General features: G+C 36.6%; 1 protein-coding gene across 1 annotated transcript in view; it reads right to left on the reverse strand.

The window, feature by feature from the left end:
* Positions 1–1,800: 1,800 nt before the first annotated feature.
* boc (BOC cell adhesion associated, oncogene regulated) overlaps positions 1,801–24,656 on the reverse strand; it is a 53,350-nt gene continuing 30,494 nt past the window's right edge. The window contains exons 5-19 of the mRNA XM_056450281.1: positions 24,172–24,315; positions 22,827–23,120; positions 20,290–20,562; positions 17,250–17,506; positions 15,775–15,940; positions 14,528–14,587; positions 14,064–14,273; positions 11,638–11,816; positions 11,445–11,544; positions 10,362–10,484; positions 10,071–10,253; positions 6,933–7,138; positions 6,585–6,673; positions 2,974–3,116; positions 1,801–2,885 (exon numbers count right to left, since the gene is read on the reverse strand). Coding sequence (XP_056306256.1) covers positions 2,764–2,885; positions 2,974–3,116; positions 6,585–6,673; positions 6,933–7,138; positions 10,071–10,253; positions 10,362–10,484; positions 11,445–11,544; positions 11,638–11,816; positions 14,064–14,273; positions 14,528–14,587; positions 15,775–15,940; positions 17,250–17,506; positions 20,290–20,562; positions 22,827–23,120; positions 24,172–24,315 — 2,549 coding nt within the window. The 3' untranslated portion in view covers positions 1,801–2,763. The remainder of the gene's footprint in view (positions 2,886–2,973; positions 3,117–6,584; positions 6,674–6,932; positions 7,139–10,070; positions 10,254–10,361; positions 10,485–11,444; positions 11,545–11,637; positions 11,817–14,063; positions 14,274–14,527; positions 14,588–15,774; positions 15,941–17,249; positions 17,507–20,289; positions 20,563–22,826; positions 23,121–24,171; positions 24,316–24,656) is intronic.

Genomic DNA, 24,656 nt, shown 5'->3' on the forward strand with positions numbered 1-24,656 from the left:
TGTTGGATTCCTTCATTCATTTTTTAAAATAAATATACAGTTCAAGTATGAATTATTAGCTCTCGTTCATTTATTTTTTCCCCATTTTTTTGTTTAACAGAGATTTTCTTAACACATTTCTAAACATAATAGTTTTAGTAACTCATCTCTAATAACTCATTTATTTTATCTTTGCCATGATGACAGTAAATAATATTTGACTAGATATTTTTCAAGACACTTCTGTAGAGCTTAAAGTGACATTTAAATGCTTAACTAGGTTAATTAGGTTAACTAGGCAGGTTAGGGTAATTAGGCAAGTTATTGTATAAGATCGTTTGTTCTGTAGACTATCAAAAATATATATATAGCTTAAAGGGGCTAATATTGACCTTAATTTGTTTTTGTTTGTTTTTTTAAACTGCTTTTATTCTAGCTGGAACGAAGCAAATAAGACTTTCTCCAGAAGAAAAAATATTATCAGACATACTGTGAAAACTTTCTTACTCTGTTAAACAAAAAAATCTAAATTCAAAGGGGGGCTAATAATTCTGACTTCAACTATGAATAATATGTTTGAACTTTACAAATTCAGGGTGTCCACAAGGTCTTAAATTAAAACAAATAAACTTTTTAGGCCTTTAAAAGGCTTAAATTCACAGAAATATTGTGTTGTGTTTCTTAAATCATTTTTAACAGGTCTTCATTTTCCTCTGTCCATGTAAAGCTACACAATCAGGCCGACATCGATCCAATCACCAACAATCCATCTTAAACCCTTTTTATGCATTTAAGTGTATATTTGAGCTTTTTTTTTATTGCAAAGAGATACAATTTACAATAGCTGTTAGACATTTTGCACAGCAGTTACTCCAAATTAAATTCCCCAATTCCCAGGGAAATAAAACTAAAAACAATTACACAGATCCTCATGCTAATAACAGAGCAATGCATCCCTTTACGTTATTTTCCATTCTACAAAAACTATTTTCAGAATTAGGGGGAGTAGACATTATTTTTATAAATAATCATGAGACAAGATTTTATAACAGAAACGCATTAGGTTGAATAGAAGTTATACTCAATCAATTTGGAGCAAAACCCAACAGATATATATAGATATATATATATATATATATATATATATATATATATATTTGATTATGTAATTACCTCCAAAATAAATATACTTTATATTAAACTTGTCATTTAAAAATAATTACATTAGATTTTTTTTCTATTGGCCCAACCAGTGTTTAGTCCTGTAAGTCTAAAATTTCATTGATAATGATCTCAAAGGGTCTAAAATTTGACGATGAAACCTGCAGAGGGCAGCATGGTGCCGCAGTGGGTAGCACTCTCGTCTTACAGCAAGGAGGTCGCTGGTTTGAGCCTGGGCTGGGTCGGTTGGCATTTTTGTGTGGAATTTGCATGTTCTCCCAGTGTTGCCGTGGGTTTCCTCCAGGTGCTCCGGTTTACTCCACAGTCCAAAGATATGCGTTACAGGTAACTTGGGTAAGCTAAATTGTTCGTAGTGTATGTGAATGAGAGTGTATGGATGTTTCCCAGTAATGGGTTGCAGCTGGAAGGGCATCCACAGCATAAAACATATCCTGGGTAAGTTGGTGGTTCATTCCACTGCGGCGACCCCAAATTAATAAAGGGACTAATGATTGACCTGCAAATTGCTTGCTTAAGCATGTGAAGTCCTCTGGATGTCAGTACCTTTTAAAGATTTTGCCATTGCCTTTGGGTTTATTTTTTATTTAAACTGAGTGTACTGGCAGTTTGGACACAGAAACAAAAGATGACAACAGGAAATCTGATTTCTTTAGCTTTATTTACAGGCAATAGTGCTCAATCCAGGTAACCATGCAGCTACACTTGGGGGATATGTCAGAGACTTGATCGTTTCCTTCATGTTTTCATAACAGCAGAAAGAAGCTAACACTGATGCAGGAGAACGGCGACTCTCCAAAAGTAAAAGTACAACTACAAGTGGACTACAAACCAGTTTCAAATATTTGTAAAACTCAGCATGTCACAGGTCAGCATGTGTGTTTTTTTGTGTTCGCATCCAGGCTACAGCAAAATATATAAATACCTACAATATATGGTCTCTCTCTCTCTCTCATAGTGAATATTACTACACAGAATGCATATACTTTGCATATATTTGTTAACATTTATGTTAATGATGATGAAAATAGATAAATCTTAGTAACATATGTACACAGCTGTAAAACACTGCACCAACAAACTTTCCTGGCCGTTTATTCATTGTGTGTTTAATCCTCACAGTAGCCCTTAAATGTACTTGAATACAACATGCTGTGCATATAAGCCGTACACATACTAAAATAGGTCTTTATGGATGCAAAGTGTTTTTAAACAGTCAGTCGTCCCCATTGGTACATTCCTAATGAGTGGATCATTACTATCATAATGCCCTTAAAGCATTCCATTTCCCACCAGCTGTTCTTCAAAGACCAGTGGAAAATCTACAGCTTATTTCAGATACTGTCTGTACGCTGTTGAGGTGTCTGGTTGTTCCTTTTTCTCACATGAGGATCATTTATACAGCATGCTTATTACAAATAAGAAGTCCAGATGGTAACAGACGATCATACCAAAATATGTAAATCATCTGATATAAACAAGCTATATATACACACATTCTAAAAAAACCTGTACAAATACATAAATATATAAATATAGCATCTGTTATACAAAAATAAATACTTTCTCTTTTTTAATCCTCCTTTTTTTTTCAGTATTTTAGTTTCATCCATCTTCTGGATCATGTGTCTCTTGTTCCTCAAGCTGCTTTGTGTTCTCAGTTGTTTCCTCTTCTTGTTGGAGCAGCCGGTTAATGCTGGCCTCGGCTATTGATAACAGGGTTAAATCTGTGGGAAAAATCAACATTTATTAATAAGGATTTGATTTCAATCTGCAGTTCATTTGTCTTGATGTATAAAGCAGAAGTGAACGCACCGGCAGTGAGCTCTTCTTCTGTGTGAACACATTCGTTGAGCGAGTGATCGTCCTGAGACTGCTGTGGAGCGTCTGACAGACTGAAGACCCGCAGAGGAGAATCATCAGACACGCAGAATCCCTCTTCAGGACAGCCAGGAACCCTGAGAACAACACAAACACACAGAGTTCAAACTCAGTTCTGGGTTTCTTCACCTAAAAATCCTTACCATTAACTCACGCTCAAAACAATTTTGAAGTTCTTTCTTCTGTTGAACACAAAGCAAAGACACCCTGAAGAATGTTGGTAGGGAAAAGCAGGAGCTAAAAATATCATGGAAGTCAATGACTGTCCAACATTCTTCAGTAGATCTTTTGTTGTGAGAAGAAGGACTTAAAAAGTAAGAAGGACTTCAAACTGGTTTGGAAGAAGTGAAGTTGGGTTAGGGTTAGGTCAGATGATGGGGCTTAATGAGGAAGACACTGAACGGTTTTTGGCTGAAAGTGAACTAAAATAAAATGATCCTGGAAGAAACACTGGCAGATATTATCCATGATATCCAGATTATCCATATATTCTGCACTTTTGTTTTGTGCTGCTATTTTCCATTAAAATAATTGATTAAAGTAAGTTCGATTCTTCATTCCTGCTTTGTTATTTGTAAACCTGTGAAGCAGTTCAATTTGACTGTTGAAAGAACTGAAAGGACAATCAAACATTAATGTCATTCCATAGACTGTAAAATATATGGACGGAGTATCCGTGATGTCACCCATAGGTTTCTGAACACTGCAAAAGAAGCTACAAGTAGGCGTGGCCAACCATCGCCATTTTGTTTGCGAGTCATCGCAACCACGGCGGGATACCAAACAAGGGCAAAGAGGCGGAGAGTGAGCGGAGCTACAGACACCTGCTGGCACTTTGCTTAGACCTGGCAGACAGACTTTACTTTGAGAGAAACGCTTGATACTTTATTAACTGCGACTCGTTTGTGTTCTGACCACATGTGCTTGGTTGTACACTATATCAGTAAAGTGATTAGACTGTTAAAAACACTGTAGTAATACATTGAGCCACTAAACATTGTTCTTATGACCTTTTTCAACAGGAGGAAAACGCAAATTACTTCCAAACACTTCAGATATAGTCTGTGTTAGTGAATGCAAAACTATTGATGAACTCCAGGACCACAGCACTGTTTGATAACGCTTCAGATGACTGTTCTAGAGCCTACAGCTAATCAATCTGGCACATTCTGGAGTGCTTTACAGCTCTAAAGAACATTATAAATGATAAGTGATCTTAAATAAAACACACATTTATAGAGATGGTATACAAGTATATAACTTTATTCACATGGGAAACGAGGCCACGTGAACGGTTTGTGAGCACAATTAAGTGCACACAGCATCCCATATCATCTGATAATTGTAAGAAATAAGTCCAAAAGGCAACTGACTGTGTAAAGCCACATAAAACAGAACAAAAATACGATGAATATGCCGAGATCAGTGGCTAATCTGCCAGATTCAGCTGAGGTGAAGTGACGGCGACCAGCGAGACCTAGCTGTCACTCAAGTGGCCACGCCCTTAATTATGCAAACTAAAATAAAGGAAATGGATGAGTTCAATGAAAAATTCACCCCCCTCACAGTTGTCATGGAGGGTAATAATAGTTATATGAACCAAAATCGTTCTTTGTACCAGGCTGTAAACACCTTTTTTCTGTTGTAAAGTTGGCCATTCTAGCAGTGGGCTCAATTGCAATTTGCTCTATTATGGAGCCAGGACTAGCGGAATTTTAATGAATTGCAGTTTTAGTTACTTCCGTATTGGCTTCCCGAGGGAGAGCGGGAGGTTGCTGCTTGTGTCATTCATAAGAACTGTTGTTGTTACATTAACTGATATTAAATTATATGATCTAAAAGAATTGTACAAATAATTTTCATGAGATGAAACAGTCTAATAATAATAATAATAATATAATCATATAATCAGGGCTGGGCGATTGGTCTAAAATCCAAATCTCCATTGATTCAACATTTTAACTCAACATTATGATTAATGGAACCAATATTTTATTTATTCATTTACATTTTTGACCCTCTTCACACTCGTCAACGTTACCAAGCCGACCAATCACAGAGCTTGTGCTATATGTCATCACGACGTGTAGTTACATTTTTGAGAGGTCAGCATCGGCGTCAGTCACGGCAAAGGGTATGCCAACTCGTGAAGGCTGCGCCAGCCCAGACCATACGCTGCGCTCCATGCAGAAGTGTAAACAGAGTGGGTGAGGAAAGAAATTGAAAAAATGAACCTGGAAAAATTTGATCAATTATAGGTTCTGAATATTGATTTTGATGACTTTTCGATTAATCGCCCAGCCCTACAATCAACCCCCCCCCCCCCCCTGAAAGAAAAGATCTAAAATAAATGAAGTCATTTTGATTTCATTTTTCAGCCAAGTGCGTTCTGAATTTCAGGTTTTAACCCAGAACTTCCAGTTCAGCGCCTCCTCACTCAAAACCTTTTTATTTCCTTAATGTGACACATTAACAATCAATCAATCTCCAATGGTCAAATCATCCTTGTTTGCATATTTGTCAGACAAACACAGCATGCTGTCTGTTTCCATTAAGGCTGTAGTTTAGCACATGCTCATGTTACTTACTGTTGATGAGAAATCAATTCAGAGATTTTTAAAATACATTACGTTTCTCTACTGAATCAATTCTGAGTTTAGTTGTTAACAGCAGATGGCGCTCTAGGCTACTTTTTAACTTCAAAGGCTCAGGAGGAAGACAGCTTGTGTGCTCCGCTCAGCCGTGTGAGTTGGCTTTAATGTCATAGCTTTATTGTAAACACAGCTCACTATCAACACTTAATGACTATAATAATTCCTTACATTTACATAGCTCACTCACAGCGCTTTACTTGTTTTCCTCATCCACCGCCAGACCGCACACCAGCTGATTGGTGGGGAGGAAACAGAATAATGAAGCCAATTATGATATGGGGATGGTTATGAGGCCATGATGGGCAAATTTGGCCAGGATGCCAGGGTTAAACCCCTTCTCTTTCTCCTAGAGAAAGTCTTAGTTAGGTATAGAGGCATTAGGACTCACACAGACTGCAGGTTGAGCACCCCCTGCTGGTCTCACTAACACCACTTCTGCCAGCAACCTAGCTTTCCCCTGTGGTCTCCCATCCAGGTACCGACCAGGCTCAGCACTGCTTAGCTTCAGTGGGCGATCATGTGAGAGTTGCAGAGAGCTATTTGCCAGCTAATTATTTTAGGTTCAAGCTGTAATAGTAAGTGAGCAATAAGGATTCAAACAGAGTACAGCGCCATCTGCTGTTATAAATGTATCAATGCTAGAGAGAATCATGATGCACGTTTTTGATAACGTCACAATCGATACTAAACAGATTTCTCAAACTATTTTCCCCCACATCTCTACTGTCAACTACCATCTTATTTCCTGAATGGATTTTTTCAGACTATAAAGGTCAAAAAGACAAAATCACTTCACCATCACAACAACAATAAATAAATGTTTGTATAAAAGTAACACTGGCACTATAAAAGTGGGCTGTTCTTAATTCTAACAAAATAAAAAGCTCTTACCCGTTACAGTAATGGTGGAGGCTTTGTTGCTGATTGGGAAGGCTCTGAGGCAGCAGTGCATCACACTCCAGCTCATAGTTGGGATCCTCCTGTTATCAAATAGATTCAACATTAACATTCGCTGAGGTTTAATACCTATTATGTTGAACACAAAAGAAGATATTTTGAAGAATGTTGGAACTCACTGACCTCCACAGTATTTCTTTTTCTTACTATGGAAGTCAACAGCTGCCAGTTTCCAACATTCTTCAAGTTAATGCAGAAAAGTTTGCAACCACTAGAGGGCGACTAAACTTATAGTTTTGGATGAACTGTCTGTTTATTGGTCAACGTGGTGTGTGGTCATACCTGGTGTCCAGGTGGCAGGCGCTGAGCGGCATGTTTTCCATTGGGAATGTATTCTGCTTTAGGAGCGTATACGGTGTGGGACGGGCTCAGATGAGGGTCTACAGGACAGGCTCGACCAAGAGCCAATCCCTGCAGGGGGACCATGGTGTACTGGCATGGAGAAACCGTAGCTGCCAGAGTTGGAAAGCGCATGTCTAATGTTTGTTCTGAAAAACACAAATAGCATTTAGATTAATAATCTACCAGTGATTTAACTGGAAATTAATCCATTCTATCTCTCCTTTCAAAAACACCTCTACTCTGATGAAAGGGTACAACCTGTTACTCGCATGAGATCAACCGAACAATGACCCAATCATCCAATTATGTGATGTAATATTGACAACTAAAATGACTTATGAATAATAATCCCCAATGAATTTTGATGGTAACTGTGTTAATGGTAACTGGCCATTATATATACATATTTAAAGTTTTATTTTTCGGTATTTTGCTTTTATTTTACAGGACAGAAAGTGGATTGAGATCAGGTAAGATCCACAAGCTGAGATTTGAACTGGAGACGCCTGGAGCACTATATGTTGTTCCTCTATCACGTCGACCCATTGTTCCTTTTTTCAGATGTCACTCCTACTTTACTATGTTATAGCGCTATTATTATTTATTTAATTTTAAAGGGCACCTATGGTAAAAAATCTACTTTTCAAGCTGTTTGGACAGACATATGTGCATGTATGGTGTATAAACCGTCATATTGGGGTGATATAAGCACACCCAGTGCTTTTTTTCTATTTAACAACATAAAAAACGGTGGACCAATTGGAGCTGTTTTCAAACCGACCGCAACTTTACGTAGGAGTGCGGTCCCCTCGCCCACCAATATTGATTGACAGGCGCGTCATCATATCCTCAGTTTGTTGATTCACGTCCGCCATTTTCAGCGTGAGTCGAAGCGATATCACTAAAGGAACACGCTAGCTCTATTTTTAGATGCAAGGCTCATTGGGCTCAACACAAGAGCAATATTCTCCACATTCTCGCTCTAATCAGAATTATTGTTTGTATCTTTAGGTGGGTTTGCAAACATGTGTACTTCTCATTGAGTCTACCTTATACTTCAGCCGTTTGCATTTCTCGCGATCCCAGAAGCTCCCTGTGATCTTAACTAGCATGCGTTTTAGAATTCTAAACATAGGTTTCTATCAGGGTACACTCAAGTCGACGGCTGGGCGCCACGGACCGCAGCAGAAACCTATGTTTAGAATTCAAAACTGCGTGGCGCGACGATTCGGGACACTTCATGTTTCTGGTGCACCACAGAGAGTGTCTGGTGTGCCGTGTCGCGGCTTCGAGCGGCGCATCCGGTGCCTCAGTCAAAGTTAATTCAGTGTGCGTGGTTATTAGTTTCTGTGTACAAGCTCGGCACTTGAAACTAGCACACAGTTGGCTGTAAAACTGTACAAAGAAACAAATGATTTTGCTTGGTCTGTGTCCGAATTGTACATGTACATGTACATGTACATGTACAACATGCTGATCCTCTCATCCTCCTTTCAATCTGCCTGTCTGTGTTGTAAACACAGAGCGGGTCATGGCCCCGCCCTCTTGTTACGTTGGGCGGGAAGCCGAAACTAATCTACATGTGAAGCAACACACCCATAAATCAGCGAACTGTGGACACGTCCCCAACATGACACTTTTTAACACATTATAATAAAAAAATCTGAATTGTGTTTTAAACTGAACCTAAACTGGCACACTCAGAAGAACCATAATATTAATATTAAATCATAAAAAAGAGGTAAACTATGTGCCCTTTAAATTAAATTTGTAAGCATAACATCAAATAAAGTGTTTACATTTTTCATGAATTAACAAATGAATGGATGTGTTATACTGACAACAAAAAAATGATGTCGTAATATTTATGGCGATTAAGATAATTGATTAATATTTGCGAAGTACGTTTTCTTCTGTCATTGACATATAAACACGACACTAAAAATAGCTGGAAAACGATCTCATCCACAGCATATTTGGGATCTCCCTTGTGTTGATATTCATTGTACAGTGAGTGAAATTATTGAGTCACATATATGATCATTTAAACATGCACATTTCCGTTTTGATAGATGAAATTAGCTCAGCTTTAATCTCCAAAATGTCAGTGTGTTCGGCTGGCTTGGACATCATGCTAGGTATATTAGCATCCTCTTGATTAGCAGCGGTTTTCCCCGTGTACTTATATTTACGTAATTTGCCCGCCATATGGATTTATAAGGAATCCAGCTGTTTTATGTGAAGTAATAAAGTCTTAGACAGATGAAGCATCTCAAATTTTCGATGAAAGCGGGTTAGATTTATGAGTTATATTACGTTTTTTGCAGAGCTCACCCAACTTTTACCTTACTCCATTGCCTGCTCAGTAGCGCCCCTTAAACATGCACATTATTAAAACAACCATTACAAATGTTATCACACACCATAAATATGGCACACCCCTAAATCCTCATTTTGATGGATAAAATAAAGCTGCACGATTTATCATTACAGCATCGGTATTGCAGTGATCATTTGCAATAGTCACATCACACAGATGTGCAATGTTGAGTCTGGATTATAACTGACCGTTTTGTAAGTGTTTATTGAAGCCTGTGACTCTATGAGGATTTAAAAGCATTCAGGCATAACAAATTGTACCGTTTGTAACTTTAATAACGATTACTTTTATTGAATTGTAGTATGCAGTCATTTTTACATTTGATTATTCAATTACTGTATACCTGAATACTGTTAGACTCCTCAAAAAAAAAAAAAGCGGTTTATTTAATTTGTATCTGTTTCTATAATTAATTTATCTTTCTTTGTAATGTTACTTATATTTTATGCAGATGCTCTCCCCTGCAGAAACATCCCTATCAATCGAAACTGAAAAAATTCTTTGCAACAGATAATCAAGTCATCTAGTGAAACTGTATTCATATCAGAATACATAAATCACAATAATATCGCAATGTTCGATTTTTCCAATATTGTGCAGCCCTATCGGAGAAGTCACCCACAATAGAACGGAAAAGACTGCTGCAACTTATAACTTAAATAATACAAATAGTTGAGTAAACGTGAAGCTGGACTCACTTTGTTTAGCCCAGACTCTCCACAGGCAGATTGGGATGAATGCCACGATGATGAAAACGAACGCTCCGAGCACAACACCCACTATGAGGTAAGGCAGATCTCCAGGCCGGGGAACAGGGTTTCCTGGATGTTCGGGTCTGGATGATGCGGTCTCCGGAGGTGTGGTCCTCTGGTGAGGCCGAGCTGAAAATATAGACAGAAGTTCACACACTTCAGAAGATGTTCAGAAGAGAGCTTTGTGTAAGACATTGACTGAGGTTTGATTCATAATGTGAGGAAAAGCAAGCAAACCTTTCGTTTCTAAAATGACGACATTGCCGAACTCGCTCTCTCCTCCTTCATTGAAACACTGCATCTTAATGTCATAAGCTGTTTCGGGTTGTAGATCGGTGATGGAGTGCCAATAGCGGTCACCTAAAAAGAGCACAAAGACAATATGTTTACATTCCTTTAAGATGTAATTACGTAGGTAGATTGTTTTTAAAAATACAGACACGTCTATAGAGAAGTGTTTCCCAACCCTGTACCTGAAGGTACTCCAACAGTACACATTTTCAACCTCATCCTAATCAAACACATCTCAATCAACTCATCAGAACATAAGAGTAGACTCCAAAACCTGAAATGAATGGCTCAGATACTGGAGACATCCAAAATATGTACTGTTGGGGTGCATCCAGGAACAGGGTTGGGAAACAAACATGTCAAAACAATTGCTGACTTTTGTCATGAAATCTTCAATGCTTTTTGTACCAAGTGTAAAATAGATTTATGAAATAAAATGAGTGTCAAATATTACAATTTTTGCCCAGATTTGTGTTGCTTAAATGGTGAATGTGCACATGGCCTTTTAATTGTTCGTCAGCCAGCCCAAGCGCTTCCAGTGAACTCTCCATTACAAAAACGCAATGTTTAAGGTCTGATTTGTTTAAAATTCACAGAACTTCACTGCCTGATAGATATACGATATAAAGTGAGTCTTAGACCGGACAAGAAGCACTGCATTAAATTCCATTTCCCTCGCTATGTCTTTAAAATATGGAAATTTATTTTACCTCAGTATTTTAATGGAGTTTCTGCGCTAACCTGCTGCTACTGATGGCGCTAGCGTTTACACAGTCTTTCATCTTGTTTCACTAAATGAATGCCTTAATCTATTTAACTGGATGTATTTTAATTACAACAAACATTACAACATCGATGCTGTAAAAGGAACCTTACAAAATTGAAAACAGTCGCATTAATCATTCACTGGAAGTCTATCATTGGCTGAAAAACACTTGCTGTGCATGTGGTCCATTAACAGACAAAATGATCTCACACATACACACAAAAATAGTCCATAAGGAGGCAAAAGAGTTAAACAAGACTGACCTTCCACTACATCTTTTTTGTAGTCGCTGTCGTTGTCGCTATCGGTGGGCCGGTAGAAGATGTAGAAGCCATAAATTGGGGTGTTGTTGAGTGGTGTGTACTGTAGAGGCAACAGAGATGCTTTTATTTAGATAAGCCCATTGTGACGACAAACATTTGACCATATGAAAGTGTTTGGTGAGGAAGTGCTTACCGTCCATTTGAGGATGATTGTGGTCTCATTGATGGCCTCGTTGTAGGTGATGTAGGGTCCGTCAATGGGACGTCTGTTTGGAGGCCCGCTGCCCACCACTGTGTAGGCTTTGGAGGGGGCGCTGGGTGGACTCGCTCCCAACACATTAACAGCCAAAACTCTGAACTTGTATGATGTTCCTGTAGAGAAACAATAGAAAGAATAAGGGGACAGTGAAGATCATCACAACTAAACATGTTTACAATATGCCATATGTCAATGTCACTGAATAACATGATATTTAACTTTACTTATTTAGATAAAGAGCTTGGCCAATGTGTTTATAACAGGCTTTTTAGCTGCATAAAATCTTAATCTAACAGGTTAACTGGTTTAAATATTGATTTTTGCTTAATCTGAACTGAAAGGTTTATTTTGCTGCTTCTTAAACACAAGTTTATTTAAATAACTACATTTAAACAACTGTACGTCAAAATGATTTCTTAATTGTTTTTCTGTTGAAATAAACACAGAGCTTCTGCAAGTCAAATTTAAGACTTTTAAAGACCTTTTAAGACTATTATGAAGGAAATTTTAGATATACACATGGAAAACAATATAAATTCTTTTTACTGGCCAGTAGCAAAGATTTTTACTTGCCCCATTACAAAAAGTTCTAATTTAGTTATTTCTTAGCCACATACTTTAAATCATGGGTCTCAAACTCAATTCCTTGAGGGCCGCAGCTCTGCAATGTTTTGCTCCAACCCTATAGAACACAGATTATCCAACTAATCAAGGTGTTCAAGACTACAAGAGACTATTAAGCAGATGTGATTTTGAGGTGGTTGGAGCTAAAATCTGCAGAACTGTGGCCCTCCAGGAATTGAGTTTGAGACCACTGTTTTAAATTAAAAACAAGCTAACTCTAGTTGTATACATAAATGTTTTTCAGCATAACTTTTCTGTAAAAAAACTCCTATAGTTTTAAAAACTATACTAAACTCAATTGATGCACAACAGTCTGTCCAGGTCAGAGTCCTCACCAGGTAGCTCTTTAGCAACTTTAAACAAATGTTATTGTAAGAATGTAAGGAGGATGATTAAACCATATTGGAAAATAAATGTAACTTTTACATTTATTAAGGTTAATTGTTGGTTGTTTGCTTGACAGGGTAGCTTTAAGACCCATCGAAAATCATCTAAAACTTACATTACCATATCTCAGTGAACTCGTTTTTGAAATTTAAAACAGCAGACACTCTGTAAAAACCTAAATATTCTTTAGAACTTTTGTTTTTGACTTTGTTTTTGTTTTTCCAGGTTACAATTCTAGCTCACTTTAATAATGTATCAATTTTTCCCCCCAAAATTGATTTATTTTGACTGATGAATTTTTAATAAAAAAAGAAAACTTTTTCATGTTTAAAAATGACAATCCTAGATCACTATATCACCTTATTGATAATTGTTTCTTTGTTTTTTAAATAAAAATCCTAGATCACTATAAACTCATTTGATCACTTTACATCACATTAAATCCATTTGCATCAGCCATTTATTTAACTGCTACACCTAGCATTACAGTAAAAAAACATGCATTTTAATATTAAACCATTTGAATTTTTTAATAATTGATTTATTATTGTTTGATTTACATATGAAGAGTTTAGATGCAAAAACCTCTAAGTGCCGTTTGACATTCATCTAAAACTAGCATTTTTCTCAGGCTGTTGTGTGTAGTTTCAGTAATTTTATTCTTAGTGCAAAAATTTGCTATTTTAGTTGCCTTTAAAGTGAAATCGTCATAGGATGGGCTTTTCAAGATATACCCGGGTGTGGAAAAGTCAAGGTTTTAAAACCGCCAAAGTTTTCTTTAATACTCTTCCTAAGGTATGTGAAATGTTTTTTTTTGTTTTTAGGACAACAGTCTCTCCAGCAGAAGATTGTTTTAAATTGTAAAGAAATCAGTTTTTTCAATTTTTGAAACTAATGAAGACAGCAGAAGTCAATGATTCATTTCAATTATTTAGCCTGATGTGTTTACTGCTCCAAAATATTTTAAATCTTTCACAAAATAAAATATATCGTATTCAAAGGGGAAAAAAGATTTAGTTTTTTACCCAGACATTTAAAAAGAGCTTATTTTAGAGAAGTAATCATAATCCCGTGATCCAGTGAAACCGTGTTATTTTTAAAAGGTTATCATACTGTCAGAATCTTATACCGGCCCATGCCTAAAGTGAAATAACTGAAAATAAACAGGAGGTTGGGAAAAAGGCTAATTTTAGAGGAATTTTACAGAAAGGACAGGAGGTTTTTGCATCTGAACTATTCATATACATTTTAAAATTAATAACTTGATCAGTGTTTCTTCAGAAGAGACAATCCTAACATCAAAATCAAGAACTACACACACTGATAAGCAGGTATGATATGAAGCAGACCTTTCTCCAGGCCGGTGACCTCCACCGAGAGTCGGGACGGAGGGATGTTGTTCACCGCCACCTCCCAATCTCCACTGCCCTTCCTCAGCTTCTTGTGCTCCACACGGAAAGACTGAATGGGGAAACCCCGGTTCCCTCGAGGGATCCACGTCACGTAAGCCGAGGTCTCAGTGGCCATCGACACCGTGGGTCTATCCGGAGCTTCTGGAGCTGCGGATACAAAAACAGATGATCAGTGACAGAACAAAAACACCAGCACACGTACATTCACTAACACACCACACACACTTACTGTCATCATCCTTCATTTAGGAGTGTAAGAGATCAAGAGAACAGTAGTGTTAGCCTCATTTGTTAAATGTATAATGTTATAGTACCAAAATACTTGTAATTGTGTATTGCAGGTATCAAAAAAATATACTAAAGTCCTTCTGTCATCATCAGAGGAGGGAATGTATACTTACGAGAGAGACGAGGCTGCACCACTGGGGTTTTTGGAGGGCCTATTGGTCCCCCTCTTCGCCCTGCAGAACAAGCAGGCAAAACATCAGCATTGTTTCATAGTATTACCTAAATACTCAATATTTGTTTAAAAAAAGAAACACTTGATCCTTTTTGCTTTTCTGTGACATATATTGCGATATGCATATAAATTCAGAAGACTTGAACAACTCAATTTGTCAAGAATTCATCATTTCTTATCGATTGAGATGAATTCATAGGACAGTTAATCAGCATAAATGAAACACACAGCATTTGATTTTTTTATGTAAATAAATAACACTGCGTAGTCTTCACTACATTAAAGTACAAATAATCTTTAATAAAACTGCAAATGTTATCATTTCTTATACACAAATGGTTTAAATACACTTGAAATTGTACAGTCTCTACATTACAACTATAATTTCATCAGATTTCCTAAGGGATGTATTAACTGAAACTGAACTGGACATTTTATATCCTTTGATGTGACTTTTATAATATAGAGGCTGAAACTATATATTCTTCTTACGGCGGTGCTAGGCCCGTGTAGAGCCCTGGCTTCTTCCATCACTCCTCTCTAGCCTTCCCGATCCAAAGCCTGCTTTCTCCAAGCATGCACCCTTAGGGAACGTAGATCATCTTCTACGTCATCTAACCACCTCTTCCGTGGCCTACCAGGACGTCTCCTTCCTTCTAGCTCTTTTAACAGCTATTTAAGTCTCTCTTAGTGGACCATCCATCTTATATGGTTCCTCTTTATTTCTGTGACCAGGCTTGGCTTCGCATACATGTCTGCCACTTCTGCATTATTCCTTATTCGCCATTCACCTTGGTCACACTTTGGTCCATAAGTCCTCCTTAGGATCTTCCACTCCCACACGTTATGAAGTCGTTCGTCCCCAGTACTCAATACCCATGTTTTACTGGCATGCGTTACCACTGGCCGCAGTACTGTATGGTAGAGTAACGATATATTGTGCAGCCCTAATTCTAGTTGTTCAGTCATGACATTACATGGTGATTTTTTTTATTGAATCTATTAGTTGTTTCATTTAAATGAAATTTTCAAGCCTATCTGTTTCAGACATTCTTCATTTGTGTTCAACAGAAAAAAAGAAACCCATGAAGGTTTGGAACTCTTTGAAGGCGAGTACATTTTCATTTTGTCTGAACTATCCATTTAAAGAAGTAAGGTTATTTCTGAACTAGCTGTAAGGCTGCATACATTTGCCTGTCCTGAAGGTCATCATGGCGGGCTGGCCGAGTCCAGCGCAGTTCTTAGCAGCCATTTCCACTTCATAGAGACTGGCTGGTTGCAGTTTGGTCAGTGTGAGCTTGTGCTGAGACCCTGAAATAGTGTTGGTGGTCCACTCTCCAGGAGACTCTCCAGCCTGAGATAGATGAAAAAAACACACACACAATCAATAAGAGGAGAGGGTTTGTGTTTCATACTACACACACTCGATTCTATTTAATCCTGATTCAGAACATTCCTATTTGATTTATTGTTGATTTGATTCTTAATTTGATTCAGTCCATACAGATTTAAAACAAACAATATAGATTTTTTTCTAAATATGATCAGTGAACACTTTTTCAGTTGCATGGGTTCAATAAAAGGTTATTTAACCCAAAAATTAACATGATCCCAGGAATTACTCACACTTAAGGTATCCTATATGATATGACTTTCTTCTTTCAGTCACATCCAGTTTTTCTAAAATTCCTTTCCAGCTCTATAATGGCAACAGTTTTTCTTTATATATTTTATCAGCAATGCAAAAAAGTGTCCTATAAATGTGAATCAATCCATAATAAAATGTACTTCACATGAATCCAGAGAGTAAATATTAGTATTCTTTAGTGAATCCAAGTGTTTTTGTAAAAAAATGTCCATTATTTAAAATGATTATCGTTCATATATTATTTTGGAGTGTAATCTGTCTTTTTCTTCTCCTTCTATTGAGGTGCATTTCTTTTACATTAGCGCCATCAGCTGGATAGGACTGTGTTGTGTCTTTCTTCACAGCTACTGTGTTCATTTCAACTGCCCATACTCTTTACACTCAAGATATTGTAAAATTATTGGATTTTTTCTGCTGATTAAAATCAGCCGACTGTTGCTACTGTAGAGATAGAAAAGGCCAAGACATAAATAAACTAAATTTGAGTGAAAGAAGAATGTCATACTAAGATATACTGTATATACAAACTAGGACTGCGTGTGGGTGAGTAAACTCTAAATCGACATATTTAGCGAGGAGCAGCGAATGCTTTTTTGTTATTTGATACCTTTTTATGGCATAAATATACACTGTTTATTTCATTAAAATATTACAAATATTAGGCTGCTGTCACTTTACAATATTATACACAGAACAGATATCATTTCAATGTTGTTTTCACTTTAGACATAATTAAATACTCAGCAAGATTGGCATTTCGACACTTAAATGTTTATTCCTACAATTCAGTCTCTTTCATGTTTTTTACGTCTCATCAAATGCATTTTTTTGCTTATCTATTGTTTATAAGCAGTGCTGTGGCACAAACATAATTACAAATAAACTAACTGAAAAATCTCTGTGAATTGCCGATATTATATTTCTCCAGCTCTTCCCCTGACATGCTGTTAGAAAGCAAACTTAGAAAAGCACTGGAATACAGAGTATAGAAGAAGTGAGCGGAGCAGTGTTGTACCTTTCTGTACTTGATGATGTACTCCAGCACAGGCGCTCCTCCGTCATGACGGGGTTTCCAGGTCAGCTCATAGTAATCTGCTTTGCCTGTGCGCGGCTGACTGAGGATGACTGGAGCTTCAGCAGGAGAGACTCGCACCTCAGAGCAGTCGAAGGGCAGCACCACACTGGTGGACACTGGTGGCTTCAGCGGTGGCTGCTCACGCAACACCTTATCCGGACTCAAAGGACGAATCATGGGGAGCTTTCGAGAGGGCACTGAAAGCACACACAGCACAGCAGCAGAAAATTGAATAAATAAAGTGGAAAACACTGAAACTATTTATATGTTAAAGGCATGCATTATAGAAATGGATATAAATTAATAAAACAAAAGTGAACTAATAATAATAGAAAGTATGACTTCATACAATAAATGATAAAATCTATAACTATGAACAATTACTTAGAAATATAATAATCATAATCTTTTAATAGGTGTTATATATAATATTTAATAACTTTGATTCATTTTATAAAGTAATCTTTTATTCACTTTTATTTTTAAAGACACATTTAAACAAATTATAATAAAATAGTTGTTGTTGCTATTATTAAGATAGACAGTAATACAAAAATATAATGTTATTTTTAATAATAACAACAAAAATGTTATTATAATTTGCTGATATTTTCAAAAATGAACAGTGATACAAAAATATTATGTTATTTTAAAATTGATTAACAGTTAAATAGAAGTTTATAATAAATACAATTTAAGTATCAATAAAATGTTTTACTTTTATTTTAAAAATATAACACCAAAAGACACATAGAAATGATGATAATATTAATTACAATAATAATAAATCAATAATATCAGTATTCCACAGCAACTAGTAATAAATAATATTTGTACAGATAGAAATCTAATTAAAATCATTTAAAGAGCCCATATTATGGGTTTTTGAAAATGCCCTTCCATGTAGTGTGTCACACAGCTCTAAGTGAAGTGAAATATCCAGCTAAGGCTTAAATCTGTAAGTGTACAGTGTTTAAAACTATTGATTCATCTATAAAAGAGTCGACTCATAGTGCTTCAAACGAGTCGTCTTGATAACGAGTTATTAGGTGTTTCGCGATGACGCAGCTACGAAACACAAGTAGTTGCACGCGCAAGCCCGGGAGATTTGAAACCTGCGGCTCCGCCCACTAACAGAAAAAAGTCACTCACACACACACACAGAGACACACACAGACACACAGACACACAGAGACACACACAGACACCGGTAGAATGAAGTCACGCTGTGCAGATGGAGATTATTGACAGTTCACCCAAAGATGAAACCTTAGCATATAGCCTAGCCTTGAGCAGATCGAGAGCCTCTGGAAACTACCTGTTTACAAAGAAGACTTCTTCAGTTTGTTAAAGGAAGGATCAGTAAAGACTGTCAGAACAAGGATCAGTGGATCATGAATCAGTTTCTTCCCCCATTTCACCAGTGTAAGTACATACGATTAAAATTGTTGCCTCGTTTACTCTAGCTTGCAAATTATGCATTTAGTTGTGTTTTGTTACTTGTAACCGCGTGTACTGTATCAGGTTAACTCATTATATTCTCATATCGCGTGTAAAGCTACGTTGAAAACGCGACGCGTGCCGCTTTGTTTATGGATAGTCAGCTATGTGTGTGTGTGTGTGTGTGTGGCTCCTCTGAGGACGGTCGTTTGTGTGAGTGTCTCCTCTTAGGAGGTTGATGTGTGTGTGTGCGTGTCTCTGAATAGGGTAAAGCTCTAGGCAAAGGGTGATCAAAGGGACCCGTTTGTAAAGTGAGGACTTTAGGGGGTGTCGCGGTTGAAATCTTAGGGTTGTAATCGCGGATGTAACTGAGGACGCGGAGGGGGAGGGAGGTGTCGCCGCCGCGCCGTCTCTATTCTGGACGCGCCGGCCCTGTGTGTGCGTGTGTGTAAAAAGAGCAAGTAGACTGCTAGGACATATCCTCGCCAGTTCTTGGACTTTTTGCTTGATAAAATAGTTAGTCGTCAGTATTTTCTAGTCCATCGTCTGTATTTACATTCACCCACTGGCAGCCAAAATCCACTATGAAGCGTGTGTACACTGTGACTACTTTTATATTGTTGATAATCTGCTGGGCATTTCACTCTGTCTCGCCCTGAAGCCTGTCAGTGTTGTCGACCAATCGCAGCAGCCTGTCATTGGTCCAATCAGCGCAGATTAGCTTCGCGCTGAGGAGGGGTTTGGGTACAAATGAATCGCTGAACGATTCATATGGGAGTCGCTGGGATAACTAGGTAAAAATAAATGCATATTATAAGACCATCAAAGTGTTGTTTGACCTTGCATGCATATTAGACTGTTGTTGGAGACCCTTACAACCTAAATATGACCCTATTTCATCTACAATATGGGCTCTTTAATACACACACACACACACACACACACACACACACACACACACATATATATATATACACACACATATATATATATATATATATATATATATATATATATATATATACATATATATACATATATACATATATATATATATATATATATATATATATATATATATATATATATATATATATATATATACACACATATATATATATATAATTAGGTTATAATTAATTATATATATATATATATAATTAATTACATATATATATACATGTGTGTATATGTATATATATATATATATTTATTTATATACAGTTGAAGTCAGAATTTTTAGTTTATAATATATATTATATATAATATATTTACTTAGTTAAGACTTTTACTATTTAAAAAAACCTAATTATTTTACATAATTTTATTGAAAAAATAAAGCCTAACAATGCATAAAAACAATAATAATCATCATCACTATCATCATTAACATCAATGAATGTCACTGATGTCAATGAAATTAATAAATGAATCGTTTTATTTCTTAAATTAATAATTTTTGATGAATTATACATTTGAGAATAATGATACAGTAAAAACCAACATAATTTTCATCACTATTATCATGAGTGTTTTCTACCTGTAGGCACAGTGAGGAGTCGTATAGCTGCCTGTGAGCTGCCCACGCCGTTCTCCGCCATGCACTGGTACATGCCATTGTCTTGTGGGCCGACATTGAGCACGCGCAGCACCTGTGCAGACACCCTATGGCGGGGCGATGGGCTCAGTGGCTGAGCGTTGTAGAGCCAAACCACAGTGGGCGCAGGTTTGCCCCTCACCTGACAGCTGAAGCGCACCGTATCCCCCCACGCCACGTCCTGCTGCTGCAGCTCCACACGTACCTGAGGAGGCTCTGAAACACAAGAGAAGAAATATGAACAAACTCTGAACAGCTGAAACCAACACACACTGAAGCTTTAAGATAAGACACCGCAGGCACAAACATTCTTCATGCATCTGTCCATTTTAAGATTACGGAAAGTGCTTTTTAGTCGACTCTAAAGACAATATCCAAAATACATATTTGAAGTTTTTATTTTGTCAATTTCTGTCTTGTAGATTTCAATCAGAATATTTGAAGGCAGTTTTCTCAACATTTTTCTTCAGCAGTCACAAATCTAATAGATAATCATAAATAAAAAGTTCTTATGCCTTTTTAAAGTCAAATTTACGCACTTTTCAAGCCCTTTCCAGGTGCATTTACAAACTTTTCCAGCACTTTTAGTGTGGCAAATTACTTTTTCACATACATATACTGCACATACTTCATTACATTATATCATATGCTATTTGTTACAGTATTCTATAGTATAGTACAGTATTCGAAGAGGAAATTTAGATTTTATTTAGATAGCCCAACATTGAATTATTATAGTCATTTACTGTTTTGTTTGATTTAAATATTTAATAATTATTGCATATTAGTAAGATAAATTATAATGAAAGCAACAGTTAAATTTTCAAACAGTTTCAAGCACTTTATCCAAAATATAAGCAGTTCTTCAAACATTCAAAACACTAAAATAGCATTTTCAAGGATTTCCAGCACCCCGTATAAACCCTAATATATAAAATATGATGTTTTATTACAGAGGAATTTGTTCATAAATAATTTGCTAGATTATATACAGTACTGTAATCTACAAAATATGGGAAAATATTTATTTCTGGCTAAATTATGAAGTGATTCCCAAAAACTTTGACCTTGCCTTCATCCAGTGTTTATATTTTTGTGTTGAACATTTATGCAAATTAGATACTAATTTAACATTATTGACTGTTAATAAAATATTTAACATTTGCATATTTATATGTCTCATTTGACATTTAAAAAAACTTGTAATACAAAAAAATAAAGATCAATAAACTGAGATCGATCCTTATTAGTTGTTATTATTTGTTTTATCCTATCCACCTGTAGTGTCTTGCCTTAGCAGCACGAAGCCTGAGTTCTGTTTGTGAGGGCACACTGCCGCAGAGGAGTCTGGGATACACTGGGTTCTCTCACCCTTTTCCAAAATTTGATGGTTGGCTGCTAGTGAATCAGCTCGAGCTCATTAGCGGAACAGCAAGAGTGGCTTAATTAATCACAGCTGCCGTGAGCCGAGCCCACAAAAACAAGCTCATCAATGTCTGAGAAACTCAATCCTACACACACACATACAAGCTCTTTCTGTTCAGTAAATGTACTGTGGGTTCATCTTGATGCTGACTGTCAAGTGTGTTCTCTAATTACCTCAGGTCTGATAAATGCTTATTAGCTCAAAGTAGCGTTAAATGACTGGAAATTGACACTGTGCCACCACACACATAAGATGTTCCATCAGGGCCCTGTTTCTGCTTTCCAAAGCACATTTCATTTGAACAAACAGCCCAGAGATGTTCTCCACTGAGGGTTAGTTTAATGGTTATAACTAACATTAATAATTTATATAACACAAAATATAACCATACACAGTTATTGGAGAAACTACAATCCACTGGAAAAGTAACTGTAGGTGGAGAGCGATGACATGGGAACAACATTAGTTAATGAACTTGGTATCAATTTGCATCTTTTATTTTAAAGTTTGCTAACCTAAATAGGTTTTTTTTAATATGAATTATTATGAGATATAATATACTGCTATTAAAAAGAGTTTTAAACACTTTTATTTAGCAAACATGAATAAAACTGATAAAATGTGAATGTAATTGTTCAAATGTTTTTAAATAGTTAAATAGATTTTTACGGTAATCATTTTATTCACTTTAACGATAAAACACAGAAAAACAATAATAACAACCATTATTACTGATATGAATAATATAATACTAATTAATTGTCATTTTAAATCTATAACCTTTGCCACTAAACTGAAAGGATTACTTAAATAAATTTTTTTAACATTTGAAACAATAAATATCTTATATCATCCCTTATAATTTTTAGAACTTAATTTTTAAGTGCAGGTTAGAATATTATGAATGAAGCTGAAACACTTTTATTTTATTTTAGTTTCAATTTCTTTTAAAAAGCTTTCAATTTATTTGATGCAGACACAAAAATAACAACATCTCGTCTTTGACCCCCAAATAACTAATAAACTCTTGAAGTCCCCATAGTCTGAAACTCACCAAACACCTGCACGTCGTACAGCACTTGAGCAGAGCTGGCGGAGCCGATGCCGTTATCAGCGAGACACACGTAGGTGCCTGAGTCGCTCTCGCTTGCAGCATCAATCAACAAGTTGCTGAGCAAGAATCTGGTGTTGTTAAGATTCCTCAAGTCCAGGCCGTCTTTAGCCCATGTGACCTGTGGAGTGGGAATCCCGCTGGCCACACACTCCAGCACAAGCCGCTGGCCTTTATTCACCATAATGGAGCGTGATGCAGGAGGATAGATGATACGAGCCGCTTCAGAGGTTGATCCTAGAAAGCACAAGACATTTTTCTTATGTCAGCAAACATATAAAGCAAAGATATACCGCTTTTTTCTGTAGCTCAAAAGGTAGAGCGTGATGCTAACAATGCTATGGTTATGTGTTTGATTCCCAGGAATGACGGCATATTTAGATTCAAAGCAAATGTAACAAATGGATAAAAGTGGGAGCAAAATGTATGAATGTGAATGTAAAAATTACTAAACATGTTTGTTCTTTGTATTTACTTGCGTCATATTCTTTCTTCTTTTTTTGGTGTCAAGGGAGTTGTCAAGTTGCAATACAGAATTCTTTATGATTTACATAATTACGCATAAAAAAAAGAGTTCATCTGACTTCCTGAACATTTCAAGATACGGTTTTGTAACTTATAAAACCTAACGTGAAGTCAAGGGTCTACAGATGGAAAACAGCCAACGTGGCTAATTCTGGCACATTTTACAGTAATGTTTATTAACGTGCATTGACCATGTAAACAAATAAACTTAACTAAACTAAAAAAAGAAAGCTTATATTACCAAAGGAGAAAAAGGAGACAAAAAAAAGAAAGAAAAAAAAAAAAACTATAATTTAAAAAGAACAGTAGGGTATAGAACAGGGATGGGCAAACTCGATCCTGGAGGGCCGGTGTCCCTGCATAGTTTTGCTCCAACCCAAATCAAACACACCTGCTTGTAGCTTTCTAGTGATCTTAAAGACACTAATTAGGATGTTCAGGTGTGTTTGATTAGTGTTGGAGCAAAACTCTGCAGGGACACCGGCCCTCGAGGATCAAGTTTGCCCATGCCTGGTATAGAACAATCTAAAGGTGACCTTAGTTACATTAACAGATAAGGTAAAATATTATACATTTATTTCAGCAATGTTAAGTTTCCACTTACTCCATAAAATAGCTACTTTATATTTTATTTTTAAAGAAAAAAAGGAAGGGTTTCCATCTTTCAAATTTCTATGACAATTGCGTTCCATTCTCCTAAAGTGAGAAGGTTAGTCTGAAGACATTTACAGACAATAGCCTTTTTAGCTGCAACCAAACTTACGTCGTATTCTTAGACGGTCGGTAGAGGTGGAAGTTTTTATTTCCTGCGTGACAGGGTTGTAAGCAGCACAAATATACGGGCCCTCGTCGTCCCGTGTAGCATTGGCTATTTGCAGATTTCCTGAAGGCATGATCAGGTAATTTCCTAGGGCACAAACAGAGAACCGATGATTAGCATCTTCAGGATAGGCGAGTATAAACAGATTCAACAACAGAATCTGATTCGACAATCTAGAACATTCCTTAAGGCAATTTTCTTCACCATCATTAAACTGGATACTTGAACAGCAGGAGTAATTGCAACAAAAGACAATCGTGCTAACAGGCAGTGCTTTGTTGAGTGGACAAGACCAGACAACACACAAAGACTTGATGACTCTCAACAAGACAGGAGCTGTCAAACGCCCAAATACCAGAATCAGCTCATATTCCTTTCAAATATGGCTGAAATAATTGAAGCACATCAGTATTTGGCTTCAAGTTATG

Source organism: Danio aesculapii, chromosome 24 (genome assembly GCF_903798145.1).
Source record: "Danio aesculapii chromosome 24, fDanAes4.1, whole genome shotgun sequence".
Classification (NCBI taxonomy): Eukaryota; Metazoa; Chordata; class Actinopteri; order Cypriniformes; family Danionidae; genus Danio; species Danio aesculapii.